The sequence below is a fragment of the Physeter macrocephalus genome, chromosome 14 (assembly GCF_002837175.3).
Source record: "Physeter macrocephalus isolate SW-GA chromosome 14, ASM283717v5, whole genome shotgun sequence".
In the NCBI taxonomy this organism is placed as follows: domain Eukaryota; kingdom Metazoa; phylum Chordata; class Mammalia; order Artiodactyla; family Physeteridae; genus Physeter; species Physeter macrocephalus.
Window position 1 is genome coordinate 76,746,879 of NC_041227.1, and position 13,991 is coordinate 76,760,869.

Consider the following 13,991-nt stretch of genomic DNA (forward strand, 5'->3'; position numbering starts at 1 on the left):
TCTTGTACCCAATAAAATCTTGTCTAGCCAAATAAGTCCAAATAAATAAATAAATAAATAAAATGTAAATAATAGTCTCAGTCCTCCCAAGAGTCATGTGACTTATGAATTTGCCAATGGAAGAAGCTCGCTTGTGTGTGAGACCTCTAGAGAAAACTAAATACTAATAAAACAGCACTTAAAAAAAAAAAGGTCAATTTAGCCATAAAAAAAGAATGAAATAATGCCATTTGCAGCAACATGGATAGATCTGGAGATTATCATACTAAGTGAAGTAAGTCAGAAAGAGAAAGATATCCTATGATATCGCTTGTATGTGGAATCTAAAATACGACACAAATGAACGTATCTACGAAACAAAAACACAGACATAGGGCTTCCCTGGTGGCGCAGTGGTTGCGCGTCCGCCTGCCGATGCAGGGGAACCGGGTTTGCGCCCCGGTCCGGGAGGATCCCACATGCCGCGGGGCGGCTGCGACACAAATGAACGTATCTACGAAACAAAAACACAGACATAGAGAACAGACTTATGGTTGCCAAGGGGGAGGGGAGGGCGGAGAGGGATGGACTGGGAGTTTGGGATGAGAAGATGCGAACTATTTTATATATAGAATGGATAAACAACCAGATCCTACTGTAAGGCACGGGGAACTATATTCAATATCCTGTGAGAAACCATATGGAAAAGAATATGAAAAAGAACACATATACATGTATAACTGCATCACTTTGCTGTAGAGCAGAAACTAACACAACAGTGTAAATCAACTATATGTCAGCAAGATATATTTTCTTTTAAAAAGGCTGATTTAGACAAGTAATCATAATGTGAGTTTGTGAGTTTCTAAATGTAACACAGCGTGAATTTCAGATTACCATGCAATACCCTACACCAGATAATTCACGGGCTGAGGGTGAGCAGAGCACCCACCTCGGGGTGTATTCTGCTAAAAGCAGCCAGCACAGTACCTGGACCCCGTTCTCCCACTGACCGGTGAACTCTTCATTGGCTGTCAGCCACCTCATCCTGCCTTCCCCATGACGCATATTGTTCCCCCACTGACCCTCATATATATTTCCGGATTTGTAACTAGGACAAACAAAAATGAAAAACAATCAGTTATCTCATGTACGACATTTACCTTTAAGACTTTCTTAAACGTTCTCCCTAAATACCTTTGAGAAGATCCAATCCCTGTGTGCCTATACAATCTTCCCTGTATTGAAATTCGATGAATAGGCACGTGGTCCATAAAAACAATCATCTGGGGGGGTGGGGGGGTAGAACAAATCACTTCGTAAAAACTTCTGATTACTTCATAAGGTGACAGTGGCTAAGAAGAGTGTTTTTAATCTTTTTAAGTAACTCCCTATAGTATTATGATTGGTTAATATTTTGCCCCCAAATATTTTAATCCTTAAAATATTTGGCTCCATCAGCTCAATCTAAAATCAAGCCGATATGTCAATATCCCTCAGAATATATGAAACTGACAATGGAGACCCATGATTAATATAGAAAACAAAGGGAGGCAGTTTCTACGTATAATAAAGTGAAACAGTATGATTAGCCATCATCTTTAATATGGTGTTTTCCTAAATTTTCCGAGGAATACTTCATCCCTGTTGAGATTATATTGGGGTTAATTTCAATATTCCACCCTGCTTGTATAGAAAACGTGTTCTCGGTAAGTTCTGCACCTTATCTTTAAATAGCCTATGTGAAAGTTATCTGGGCCCACGAACGCTTTTCGCCAACACCCCAAACATGGCGGGGGGATACCTACCACCTTATCCCCCAGCCCTTTTTGACGTTGTGCACCCAGTCTCCCTCGTACCAAGAGGTGCCCTCTTGATTGTAATAAATGGAGCCCTAGAACAAAGAATATCATTTTTATAAAAACATCAAGCCTCATAAAACAAATGCTTTTTTAAAGGTAAAGATTAAAATGTATAATTTTAAGGAGTCTAAATGATGCAGAAAATGTCATCCTCAGGTAAGACATATAATCCGTGTTATGTTTCTGGTTTGTGATTAAGAATACTGTAAAGTGCCCACCAAGTGAGAATGAGATAATGTCACAAATCAGTTACCCCTGACTAACAAAGTGTCACATATGGGATGAAATGACTACATCCATTACATTCAGTATATTCAGTAATTATTAGTCAAATAAGTACCTAAAGAAATCCTATTTTGTTGTCACCTAAAGTGAAGAGTAGTACCTTCCTTATAACTGAAGGTCACTCTCTTTTATGTACCAAAACCAGTTTGTTTTATCCATTTTGACATCTTATTTTACTGCCTCCGAGCATAAGTGAACACGGCATAATTTTTCTTTGATGATTCCTTGAAGGGAGTGGGAGTAGCCACTGTGCAAAGCATTTGGATCTACGCTAAATGGCCAGAAATTGCTTGTTTATTCACGGGTTTATTTCTGTGTGTGTGTGATTTTTCCATCTTCTTCCTCATTATCACGCTAACTTGTTCCTTCTTGCACCCATCCTGGTGCCTCTATCTAGAAGTCACCATCCCCAACTCCCCCAAATATCTGAACTGATCTGCTTTGAGCTAAAAACAGAATGCAGAACACAAGGGAACAGTCTAAATCTGAGTAAGGTGATAATTATGAAGACAGACTTTCTTTTTCTTTTGACGTTTTCTAAAAACAGTGCTACAGTATTTTATCATCCTATATAAAAGTGAGACAATAGTACCAAAAACAGCAACCTCGCTTCAAAGTACCTATAACCTACATTGCTGGTGAAAGTGTAAACTGGTTTAGCCACCACGGAAAACAGTTTGGTGGTCCTTCAAAATGTTAAACATCAAGTTACCGTAGGACCCAGCAATTCCACCCCTAGGTATGTACCCAAAAGAACTAAAAACAAGTACTCAGATAAACCTTTGCACTCATAGTCATAGCAGCACTATTCACAGTAGCCAAAAGATGGAAACAGCCCACATGTCCATCAGTGGATGAATGGATAAACAAAATGTGGTCCATCCGTACAGTGGAATATTACTCAGCTGTAAAAAAGGAATGAACTACCTACAACACGGATGAACCTCAAAAACATGATACTCAGTGAAAGAAACCAGACACAAAAGGTCACATATTGTACGATTCCATTTATACAAAATATCCAGAATAGGTAAACCCATAGAGTGAGAAAGCCCATTGGTGGTTGCCCAGGGCTGGGGAGGTGGGGAGTAACTGCCTAATGGGTATGGGGTTTTATTTTGGGATGATGAAAATGTTTGGGGACTAGATAGAGGTGGTGGTGGCACAATATTGTGAATGTACTAAATGCCACTGAATTGTTCACTGTAAAATGGTTAATTTCATGTGATGTGAATTTCACCTCATAAAAAAAAAGTGAGTATACCCTTCACAGCCCCCCACCTCCTGTTCTCTGTGTTTGCACATCCTATTCATAGCCGGGGGTCGCGTGGCTGCCTCACCCACCTTGCCGTGTCTCTTGCCGTGGCACCAGTGGCCGACGTAGGACACGGGCTGCGTGCTGCACTTGAACATGCCGAATCCGTGTCTCAGGCCGTTGACCACTTCCCCTTCGTAGGTGCTGCCGTCCGGCCACGTGTAGACGCCATGGTTCACGGCGACGTTTTTCACAAAGTCCCCCTAGGGCAAAATGGGCATCAGTGTGGCAGAAGGAAGGCAGTGGAGAGATCCCTCGTCTTGTGGGCCGCTGGAGATGCGGACACCACGCTGGTCTCTCCTCCCTTGGAAACGGTTGAATACCCCCTCCAGCTCCCACCCCCCTCCTCCCGTCTCTACACATCCCATCCTCCCACACCTGGTCCCTCCACCGGACAGAAGCCCAGGCGGAATGAGCTATCGGGAAAGCTGTGTGCAGACTAAGCTCGAAGAAGCCAGCAGGTGACGTGGTACCGTGGTGGCTTCCAAGCCTGGCCTTGAGAATTTTGGATTCTGGAACCCGCCTGGAAGGTGGCTAATTCACTGGGTTCCAGTGTTACCCCCAGGAGATGCTGATGATTAGCCAGGCTCAGGGATCACTGGTGGAAACGCTAATACACTGCAGACGCACCAGCCGACCGCCTGCCCCAGGATGAGCGGCCAGCATGCGGTGCCCCCACACCTCAGCCCAGAGGCATCGGGTTCTTTTCCAGGAACATGAACTCCTGGAGGCGAGGTCCCAGCAGAGGTCCCAAGAGGCCAGCCAACCTCCCAGAGGATGTTTCTGTGAGAGCCTGAATCCTGCCCATAAACCCTCCCCTGACTGGGTGTCTGTGTGTCTGCGATGGGGGTGGGTCTGTGTCTGCAAGAATGAGCCCCACCTGACCTTCCAGAGCTGATGAACCAGAGGTCCAGGCCAGGAGGCGGGGCTTGGGGGCAGTGGGTAGTTTCCCGGGAAAGACTGGCCTGAAACGGCAGTTGGGACCCAATCCTCTGGCCGCCCTGGACCTCGGCTGTTCTCTCCCCTCCGTGACAATGAAGGTGGACCCTCCCCTCGCTCTTCCCCAGCCTCATCTCCCACTTTCCAGTCCACTTAGCTGCCCACCTGGCCCAAACGTGCCTCTTTCCCTCACCTGGCTGTTGTTTGCATGTGAGCCTTACATCCCGTTTTAAATACTTTCATTACGACTTATGAACACCATCGCGTTAGCAGCTCTGCAACTGTGATTTTCAGGGCAGCGTTTCAGGCCCACGCGCACTGTAGAGGCACTGGTCTAAAAATACACATTCCCCGACCCGGCAAGACCGTTAAGTGAGGCCCAAACGCAGCACAAGCAGCCAGTAGAGATAGCTAGATCTGAGTGAGTGGGTATGGTTTGGTCTCTAGAGAAAAAAGGTAAGAAGAGAGTGTATAACAAACTATTTGTGGGGCTTCCCTGGTGGCACAGGGGTTAAGAATCCGCCTGCCAGTGCAGAGAACACGGGTTCGAGCACTGGGCCAGGAAGATCCCACATGCCGCGGAGCAACTAAGCCTGTACGCCGCAACTACTGAGCCTGCGCTCTAGAGCCCGCGTGCCACAACTACTGAGCCCACGTGCCACAACTACTGAGCCCATGTGCCACAACTACTGAAGCCCGCACGCCTAGAACCCATGCTCCGCAACAAGAGAAGCCAGCCGCTGCAATGAGAAGCCCGTGTACCGCAACCCCTGCTCGCCACAACTAGAGAAAGCCCACGTGCAGCAACGAAGACCCAACGCAGCCAAAAATAAATAAAATGAAATCTTTTTAAAAAATGAACAATTTGTGTTTGCAAAAAAAATAGGAGAGGCTGAATACCTCTAGAATATACAAACGAAACTGGAAACTGGTGACAATTTACAGAGGGTCCCCTGCGGTAACAACTAACTTGTCACCTCTGTTCTTTGGTTCTATGGATATTTTTTTAACCCATGTGCTGAGTTACTTTTATGAAACTAGTATGTTTAATTGTGGGAACCTGACCATTAAATCACATAATTCATTCAGAACTATAACATAACATACTCTACGCTTTACCTCATATTTCAATCCGTCAGCCCAGACGTAAGTCCCCCGTCCATGCATGAGTCCTTCTGAAAACGCACCCTTTGAAACAGAGCAGCAAAGCGTTAGGCCCAATCCTGATTTACCCAACTGCCACCCAAATGGAACCAGGTGCCACAAATATGCTTGTCCAGTGTTCGGCTGGGAGCTGGCACCACACTGGCGTCCATCCTGTTCTAAAAAGGATCTGAGGAAGAGTCCAAAAAAACCCAGTTCCCTAAAACTGACGCCAGGCAGTGCTGTGCAGTTGTTAAACTGAGCTGTAAGTTCAGCCTTCCTCACCTAAGTAAGCTGTTGGAAAACTCTATAGTTCAAAAGAACTCATACGCTTTGGGCTTTGCATTTCAAAGTTTAAGGGTCTTTTGAAAATTATTTAGACTAGATTAAAACCATTATCTGGATATCAGAAATTATGACATTTGTCAACACCACACTTTGTTTTCCCTTACTGGGAATTATCAGTACGTGTGAGTGTGTGTGTGTATTGACACAAACACAAGTGTACATAATGTACAGTTGTCCGTATCGTTCATTTAGAGTGTCTATTGTTAATGTATAGGAACTAGTTGTTAAAAACTTCACACACCTGAATGTCGCAATGCAATCAGAGAAAACGCGTATAACATTACACCCAGTTCTTCCTCGGAATCACTTCTTTAGAGGAGGTGGTGAGGTCAGGGGTTTGATGACTGGAGAGAACCGAGAAACTATGTAAACAGTGCCCTGACGCAGTGGTTCTAAGCTCGATTGTGCATCAGAGCCACCGGGGTGGGGGGAGGTGAAAGCACAGATTACTGGGCCCGCCCTGCACGCTGGAGATTCCGATTCATCACCAGCTCTGGGCTGGGGCCCAAGAATTTGTACTCTGCACAAATTCCCAGGTGCTGCCGGTCCCTGGGAACACGCTTTAAGAACAACTGCCTTAACTTCACTAGCGAGAAGGTCCGTTATATCATCCATCCAGGTGAACCTGGCCGCACATCAGGCAGGGCTGGCGCTCAGGGAAACTGGGGGCAGCCAGAGATCTTCCAGCTGCAGGCTGAGGCTCTCGTTTGGATTATGGAATCAATCGTGGTCGCAAGAAGCAGAGTTTTGTTTTGTTTTAACAGAGTATCGATAGAACAGAAAGGATCGTGCTTCAACTACACGGGAAGGGCAAGTGTTTCGTGAAATGTTTGTTTTCAAGTTTTCTCTTCAGGAAATTGTGATCTAAACATGTGACCAACAAAGGTCTGACCCCTGTGGGTCGTGGGGCTACTGGGTCGTTCCACTGGGTCTGCCTCCTTCACCATTTAAAGGAGATCCAACGGATGATTACTTTCAATCGGAAGAATCTGAGTCTAAGGAAAATATGCAAAGTTTACAAAGCAGGTAGCTGGCAGCGAGGAAGGGGGCTCCTCCAGAAATGAAGGGGAGTTTGCCTCTCATTAGTGGGAAGGTCAAGGCTGCCTGGCCAGGCTTGAGCGACCAGGTGACTACATACCTGAGGACACCCAGGGTTATTAGCAGGAGCTGTGATCACATCCTCAGCAGCCTGGGAGGGGTTTGTCCCGTGTGGTCAAGCACTAGGTATCTTTGAATGGTATACACACTGGTGCCTTGTAGAAGGACCACAGCGGTGAAGGAAGATTCTCATCAGGATAAAGAAACACTATAAGGCCAGGACTGGCAGAGTCATTTTTGTTTTGTTTTTGTTTTTGTTTTGTTTTTGTTTTTGTTTTGTTTTGTTTTTGGCCAGCTGCATGGCTTGTGGTATCTTAGTTCCCAGACCAGGGACTGAACCCCGGGCCCTCGGCAGTGAAAGTGCAGAGTCCTAACCACTGGACTGCCAGGGAATTCCCATAAATGGCATTTTTAAGAGTTTTTACAACACAGGAAAACGAACATGTTATATGTTAATGGGATAAATCAGGATACTGAAACCCGTGACTTTTGACCTCAACTACAAAAATCCTCCGCAACGGGAGAGGCCACAGCAGTGAGAGGCCCGCGTACCGCAAAAAAAGAAAAAAATCTGTTCTCCTATAATAAGCACAAGTTTCCTGGATAATCTGAACGAACGGATGAATGACTACTGCTACTGTAGCATCATTGATAAAGACAAAAAATGAAAACACCCCAAAAGTATCTAATAATTATGGCATGGTTCTGAATGGTAAATTAGAGCACTATGCAATATTTTAAATAATTATGGAAGAGGGAATGGGAATTTAGTGCTTAATGGGAACAGGGTTTCAGTTTGGGATGATGAAAAAGTTCTGGAGGTGACGGTGGTGATGGTTGTACAACAATGTAAATGCACTTAATGCCACTGAAACTAACACTTAAAAATGGTAAGTTTAATGTACATTTTACCACAAACTTTTAAGTTATGGAAACCATACATTAATACAGCAATGTATTCATAACTGAAAAAAGATTCAAGGTGTTATCTACAAAATTAATACGGCCATGTAAAAACACTGATCCATCCATTCAAGAAATAAAAGAGGAACTTCCCTGGCGGTCCAATGGTTAAGACTCCGCGCTTCCACTGCAGGGGGCGCGGGTTCGATCCCTGGTTGGGGAACTAAGATCCCGCAAGCCACGCGCCCCGCCCGCCCCACCCCACAAAAAAGGAGACACAGCAAATTGAAAACATTTATGGCAAAAGGACACTGGGAATTTTTTTTTTCTGGTTTTTTTTTTTTTGCGGTACGCGGGCCTCTCACTGTCGTGGCCTCTCCCGTTGTGGAGCACAAGCTCCGGACACACAGGCTCAGCGGCCACGCCTCACGGGCCCAGCCGCTCCGCGGCATGTGTGATCCTCCCAGACCGGGGCACGAACCCGGTTCCCCTGCATCGGCAGGCGGACGCGCAACCACTGCGCCACCAGGGAAGCCCTCAAAGCATGTGTGATCCTCCCAGACCGGGGCACGAACCCGTGTCCCCTGCATCGGCAGGCGGACGCGCAACCACTGCGCCACCAGGGAAGCCCGACACTGGGATTTTTACTCTGTTTTTTACTTTAGTGACCTTAATGGTGTTTGTACAAAATAAAACTTGGCAGAAGGAAAAAATCTAAAACGACTACTTTGTACTGAAGTAGTCATGTTTTTACCTTAAAATATGTACTCAGGGTTCAAAATAAAATCAGCATCAAGTACTTGCAATTTCTTTTGAGGAATCAGTGGACTTTCTGAAGATGCAAATCTAAAATTATCACCCTGCTCTGTCTGCCCTGCTCAGTCCCCAAAGGTATAACTCACGTGGTAGGTACAGCCTCCTTGAAAGATGGCAAAGCCTTCTCCCTCGTACAGTCCACGGACTTTTTCCCCTTCATAGCTACGGTGAAATAAAGCTCAAGGCAATAAATCATGTGAGCACACCTCAGTGACTGTGTGTTAAAATACGTAATGAACATCAATGAAAAAGTACAAATATCTCATATTCACTCAACAAGCATTCCCCGCCGAGGACCACTGTGTGCCTGGCCCCTTCTAAGTACCAGGGCTGCAACTGTGAACAAGTTCCTGCCCTTGGGAGTTTATGGTTCAAAGAGGAGAGACAGACAGTAAAAAGGAAACAAGTAAACAAGATAATTCCAGATCGCGTTCAGTTTTTGTGAAAGGAATGATCGGGGAATGTGATCAGGAGTAAGGAGACGGCTACTTATAACAAAGAACCTGGAGAAGAGGATCCCCGGGAAGAGGAAACAGCAAGTGCAAAGGCCCTGAGGCAGGAAAGAGCCTCCCGGCTCAAGTTCAGCTGCACAGCTGGACCACACTGAGTAGGCGAGCAATGGATGGGAGGGAGACCAGGGGAAGAAGAGGCTGGGCTGTGATAAAGACTTGCTATAAAATCGAAAAGCTCTAGGAGGAATCATGAGAGGGTTTTAAGAGGTGGGTTGGACAAGACCAGATTTACGTCTTAAAAAGATCACTCCGGCTGCCGTGGAGAACGGACTGTGTGTGCGGGGGAGCTAACTGCCGGGAGGGAGTAGTGGGAGGGGAGAGAGATGGAGGCGTATGGAATATTCTGGACAGTTTTCTGTCTGGGGTGATGAAAACATTCTGAAAATGGGTCGTGGAGATTGTTGCATGACATGATGAGTGTATTTAATGCCTCTGGATTTATACTTAAAATGGTTAAAATAGTACATTTTATGCTATGTGTATTTTACTATGATAATATTTTTAAATTTTTAAGATATATTCTGGACACAGAACCAACAAGGCTTGCTGACGTGCTGCCTCTGGGGAAGGGAGGTACCGAGAACAGCACCCAGATTTTTAGTTCAGCACCGAATGGATAATGTGTGATGTGTCACCTAGCTCGCCTCTAGGCTCTGAGGTAAGCGAGGTGGAAAACAAACGGACCTGTGACAGCTCTGACCACACTGGGCTTATTCCAAGAATCCAAGGAAGAGTAAACATTAGAAAACCTATAAATGTAATTCATGATATCGCCAAAACAAAGAAGAAAAACCATGTTTATATCAAGATGCCAGAAAAGTATTTGATAAAATTCAGCAATCATTTTTAAAAAATTCTAATTAATGGCAGTCACTATGGAAAACAGTATGGAGGTTCCTTAAAAAAACTAAAACTACAGTTACCATATGATCCAGCAACCCCACTCTCGGGCATATATCCAGAAAAGACAGAAATTCTAATTCAAAAAGATACCTGTACCCCAGTGTTCATAGCAGCACTGTATACAATAGTCAAGCCAGGGAAGCAACCTGCGTGACCACCAGGCACACAGTTGTGGAAATGACAGAAGGTGACGTCCGAGACTAGATCATAAAAAGACACCGAGGCTCCCAAAGCTTGCTCTCTCTTGATCACTCTCCAGGGAAGCCAGCTGCCATGCTGGGAGGACACTCAAGCAGCCCTGCGAACACAGTCCATGTGATGAGGAACTGAGACTGACGGCCACGCCAGGGAGCCACTGCGAAAGACTGTCCAGCCGGCCAAGCCTTTAGACAAACCCTGGCTGACGTCTTTGCTGAACCTCACGAGATCCTAACCCAACACCATCCAGCATCCAGCAAAGCTGCTCCCAGACTCCTGAGCCCCATAAACTACGTGATATTTATTGCTTTAATTGTCATGTTTTGGGGTGACTTGTTACATAGATAATTAATACAGGGAGTGATGTAAACCAAGTCAGCATTAGGAATGTAAATCTACGAGGCCTGGGGAGAGAGGCTAGAAGCAGGGACTCTTTAGGAAGTGAGTCCAACGGCCGAAGCAAGAGGCCTGAAGACAAGTCTGTGCATGGCGAAAAGGACAAATCAGAGAAGCATGGAGGAAAAAGAAACACAAAAGGCAGGGGGAGGGAAGAGATTAGTTCTGCGACTTGGAGCCTGGATGCCCTGATAGAAACAGGGACCAAGGGAGGAGCCAAGGGCTGGGAGAGAAACAGCAACGTTTAGAGGAACCTTCTAAGGTGCGAATACGCATTTATTTCCCCCCATTAAGAACCTGAGGCTCAGAAAGGTTCGGCGATGGGGTTGATGTCCTAGAGCTAAGACTCAAATCCAGATCATGGTACTTCAAGTCCTGCAGTCTTTGCGTTGGGACACAGAAAGTTTGAAGTCCAGTGGACGATGTCCACTAGGGAGGTAAAAATCTGAACCTAAAACTCTCAGAGAGAGAACAGTACTAAAGACATAGATGTTTACCGTCATCTAGGGAGATGGAAGTAAAGCTACAGTAAGAGATTATCAAGAGACAGAGAACAGAGGGCATGAAAGTCGTAGAAAAGGGAGCATGGACGATGCAGCTCATTAAAATAACCTTTCAAGGGCTTCCCTGGTGGCGCAGTGGTTGCGCGTCCTCCTGCCGATGCAGGGGAACCGGGTTCGCGCCCCGGTCTGGGAGGATCCCACGTGCCGCGGAGCGGCTGGGCCCGTGAGCCATGGCCGCTGAGCCTGCGCGTCCGGAGCCTGTGCTCCGCAACGGGAGAGGTCACAACAGTGAGAGGCCCACGTACCACAAAAAAAAAAAAAAAACCTTTCAAAAGAAAAAATCACCTTTCTACTAGGAGTTTGGTCAGAACGGGCTCTTCATACTGGGTGGTATCTTCATTCTGCAGATTATCATTTTTGCACTCTGTGAGTCCTGGTTCTTTGAGCTGCATGTCCAACGGTGGCACAGCACCTGGGGACATATCTTGCCTAGCAGCGTTGCCATCTTGTTTGGAAAACTCTGTATAATCGGAGAGAGACGAGGGAGAACAGGCCAACTTATCCCCTTTTTTATCTGCTCTTTTCTTTTCTTTCACCATTGCCTTTAGAAGACCTAAGGTTTGCCTTATACAGGTAAGTATCAAATGACTCCTTTGGTTGGAAGCTGTTTGTTTCAAGGCGTTGATGAGTTTTACCTGAAAAATAAAAATTATGTCTCGTTTTACAACCCCAATGTCATTATCGTTCTCTTCCTACAGCCTGAAAAATTAACTACAAGTATCGAGTCTCACCGGTTCATAAAAATAATACTTTTTCAATATTGCATTGGTTGTTTCCTACAATTTTTTAAAATTGGAACCACCACCTACCACTTCTTTTCAAATAGTGCTCCAGTAAGAAGAGCAATCCTGTGTGTGAAAAATACCGACTTAACCTCTAAAATCTTACATGCCACCGGTTCACCCTTTAAAAGCCCGTCTCTTGGTATGTCGGCGTGGCAAAGTGCTCATGAGCTGCGTTGCCCCTTCCCAGCTGTTACCTGATGTCCTTCTGCTTCAGCTGTCGAACAGGAGTAACAGCACCCTGTCTGGTTATAAGGATGAGATAATGCACAAACTCCCTACGGATCAGACAGCGTGCACAATCAACCAATGAAGTGACTGTTTTTTCACTCTCCTGTTTTTGAACTTGAAATCATCGGCTACCTACTCCCTAGGACAGCACTGCCAGGGTCAAGCAAAAACTCTTGTGCTAATTATTCGCCCAAGGTCTTGGAGCTGAGGCACCGGGCTCCAAAGCCATAGTTTCTGTGGCCCTCCAAAACCGGCCCCGCTGAAGACAACCCGGTGCATCAAGCAGGACGCACAGGTGAGTCCCGGAGTGCAAGGCAAGGTCCCTCGTCACGTGCCCGCGGGGTGCAGTGGACGCCCCATGCCCTCCTCTGCCTGCATGGCATCCTCTGGCACCCCCCCGCTCGCCCCACCTCTAGACTCTGCTCTCACCAACATGGCCCGGCTTCCCTCTTCCTTCAAGACTCCATGACCCTTCCCTGCCCCGCACACCCCACTCCATGCTGTCAGCGAAGCAAGCTGCTCTCGCTTCTAAGCCCTCCTTTACCATAGGCTTTCTGGTCCTCCATCAGTGAAGCCTGGGCTGCTCATAGGGCAAACTTACTTTCTCGTGGCGTGTTTCCTATTAACTTTTGTATCTTCTGTTCTCCCTGCCTTGAGACTCTTACCGACCGTTGACCTTCCTCAGGCCGCACAGGAGGGGCGCGCATTCTCTGAGCTGGGGGTTCCAGCTCGGTCCTACCCCTTCCTAGGGCCCTCCCCGCCTGCCGCGAACCTGCTCGGGTCCTCGGAGGCCGAGGAAGAGCCGGACCTGGCCGTCATGTCCGTCGCGGCGCAAGCACGGCCACCGGCCTGGGACCCCGAGACCCCGCGGGGGCGCTCACCTCGCTGGGCACGCCGTGGGGCTCCGCCAAGCCCGGACGGAGGCGGCGCGGGGTCCTGATCCTGCCGGTCTCCAGGAAACCGCGGGCCCCGCCCCGCTCTTAAAGGGGCCGCCGCGCGCTCAGCCCTTAAAGCAGAACTCTGAAGCTGGAAGCACCTGACCTGGGTTTTCCCAGCTCTGCTATTTGCCGCGCGCGAGGCCTCGCTCAGCCTTTATCTTCGCTGTAACACTAGAATAACTCAGGTGTTACTTTTTCATTATGGCCCTAAACGAATTACCCCAAACTTAGTGGCTTAAAGCAACACAAGTTTATCATCTCACAGTTCTGTAAGTTAGGAAACCAACAGGACTGGTTCCTTTGGCGGCTCCAGGGGAGAATCTATGTCCTTGCCTTTTCCAGTTTCTAGAGGCCGCCTTCCTCCATCTTCGAAATCAGCAACGTTCCTCTCTCTGGCCCAGCTGGGAAAAGTTCTCCACATTTCAGAAGCCACGGGCTAGACGGGGCCCACCCAGCCAACCCAGGGTACTCGCCCCATCTCACCACCCTTCCCTTACTCACACCTGGGGAGCCCCTTGACCACGTAGAGCAGGTTTTCAAGGGTTCTGGGATGAGGACAGGTGGTCTCTGGGGAAGGCCTGCCTCACAGAAACCCCAATATGCAGAGTTCCTGCAAATATTAAATCTTTCGGACAGGTCCACCAGTGCAGTGCTTGCTCAAGTGGCAATGATCATTACTTGACTGTCTCCTTACACCTAAGGAATTCTAAGTTTGTAAATGCAAGGAAGCCCACTGTTTGGGCAGAGAGGTCAAGAGCAAGGTGTGGGTGGGAGGTCCAC

The 13,991-nt window shown here is 47.0% G+C and overlaps 1 protein-coding gene across 6 annotated transcripts in view; it reads right to left on the reverse strand.

Annotated features, from left to right (window-relative positions):
* Nucleotides 1-11,945, reverse strand: part of LOC102974876 (radial spoke head 10 homolog B) — a 38,998-nt gene extending 27,053 nt beyond the window's left edge. For all 6 annotated transcript variants that reach the window (XR_008619199.1, XM_028499182.2, XM_028499183.2 and 3 more), the window contains exons 1-6: nt 11,546-11,945; nt 8,775-8,850; nt 5,500-5,568; nt 3,471-3,644; nt 1,788-1,873; nt 970-1,090 (exon numbers count right to left, since the gene is read on the reverse strand). Coding sequence is in view for 5 of the 6 variants with exons in the window: in XM_028499182.2 (XP_028354983.1) it covers nt 970-1,090; nt 1,788-1,873; nt 3,471-3,644; nt 5,500-5,568; nt 8,775-8,850; nt 11,546-11,799 (780 nt within the window). In the remaining variant the exon portion in view is untranslated. The remainder of the gene's footprint in view (nt 1-969; nt 1,091-1,787; nt 1,874-3,470; nt 3,645-5,499; nt 5,569-8,774; nt 8,851-11,545) is intronic.
* Between the last annotated feature and the right edge of the window lie 2,046 nt (nt 11,946-13,991).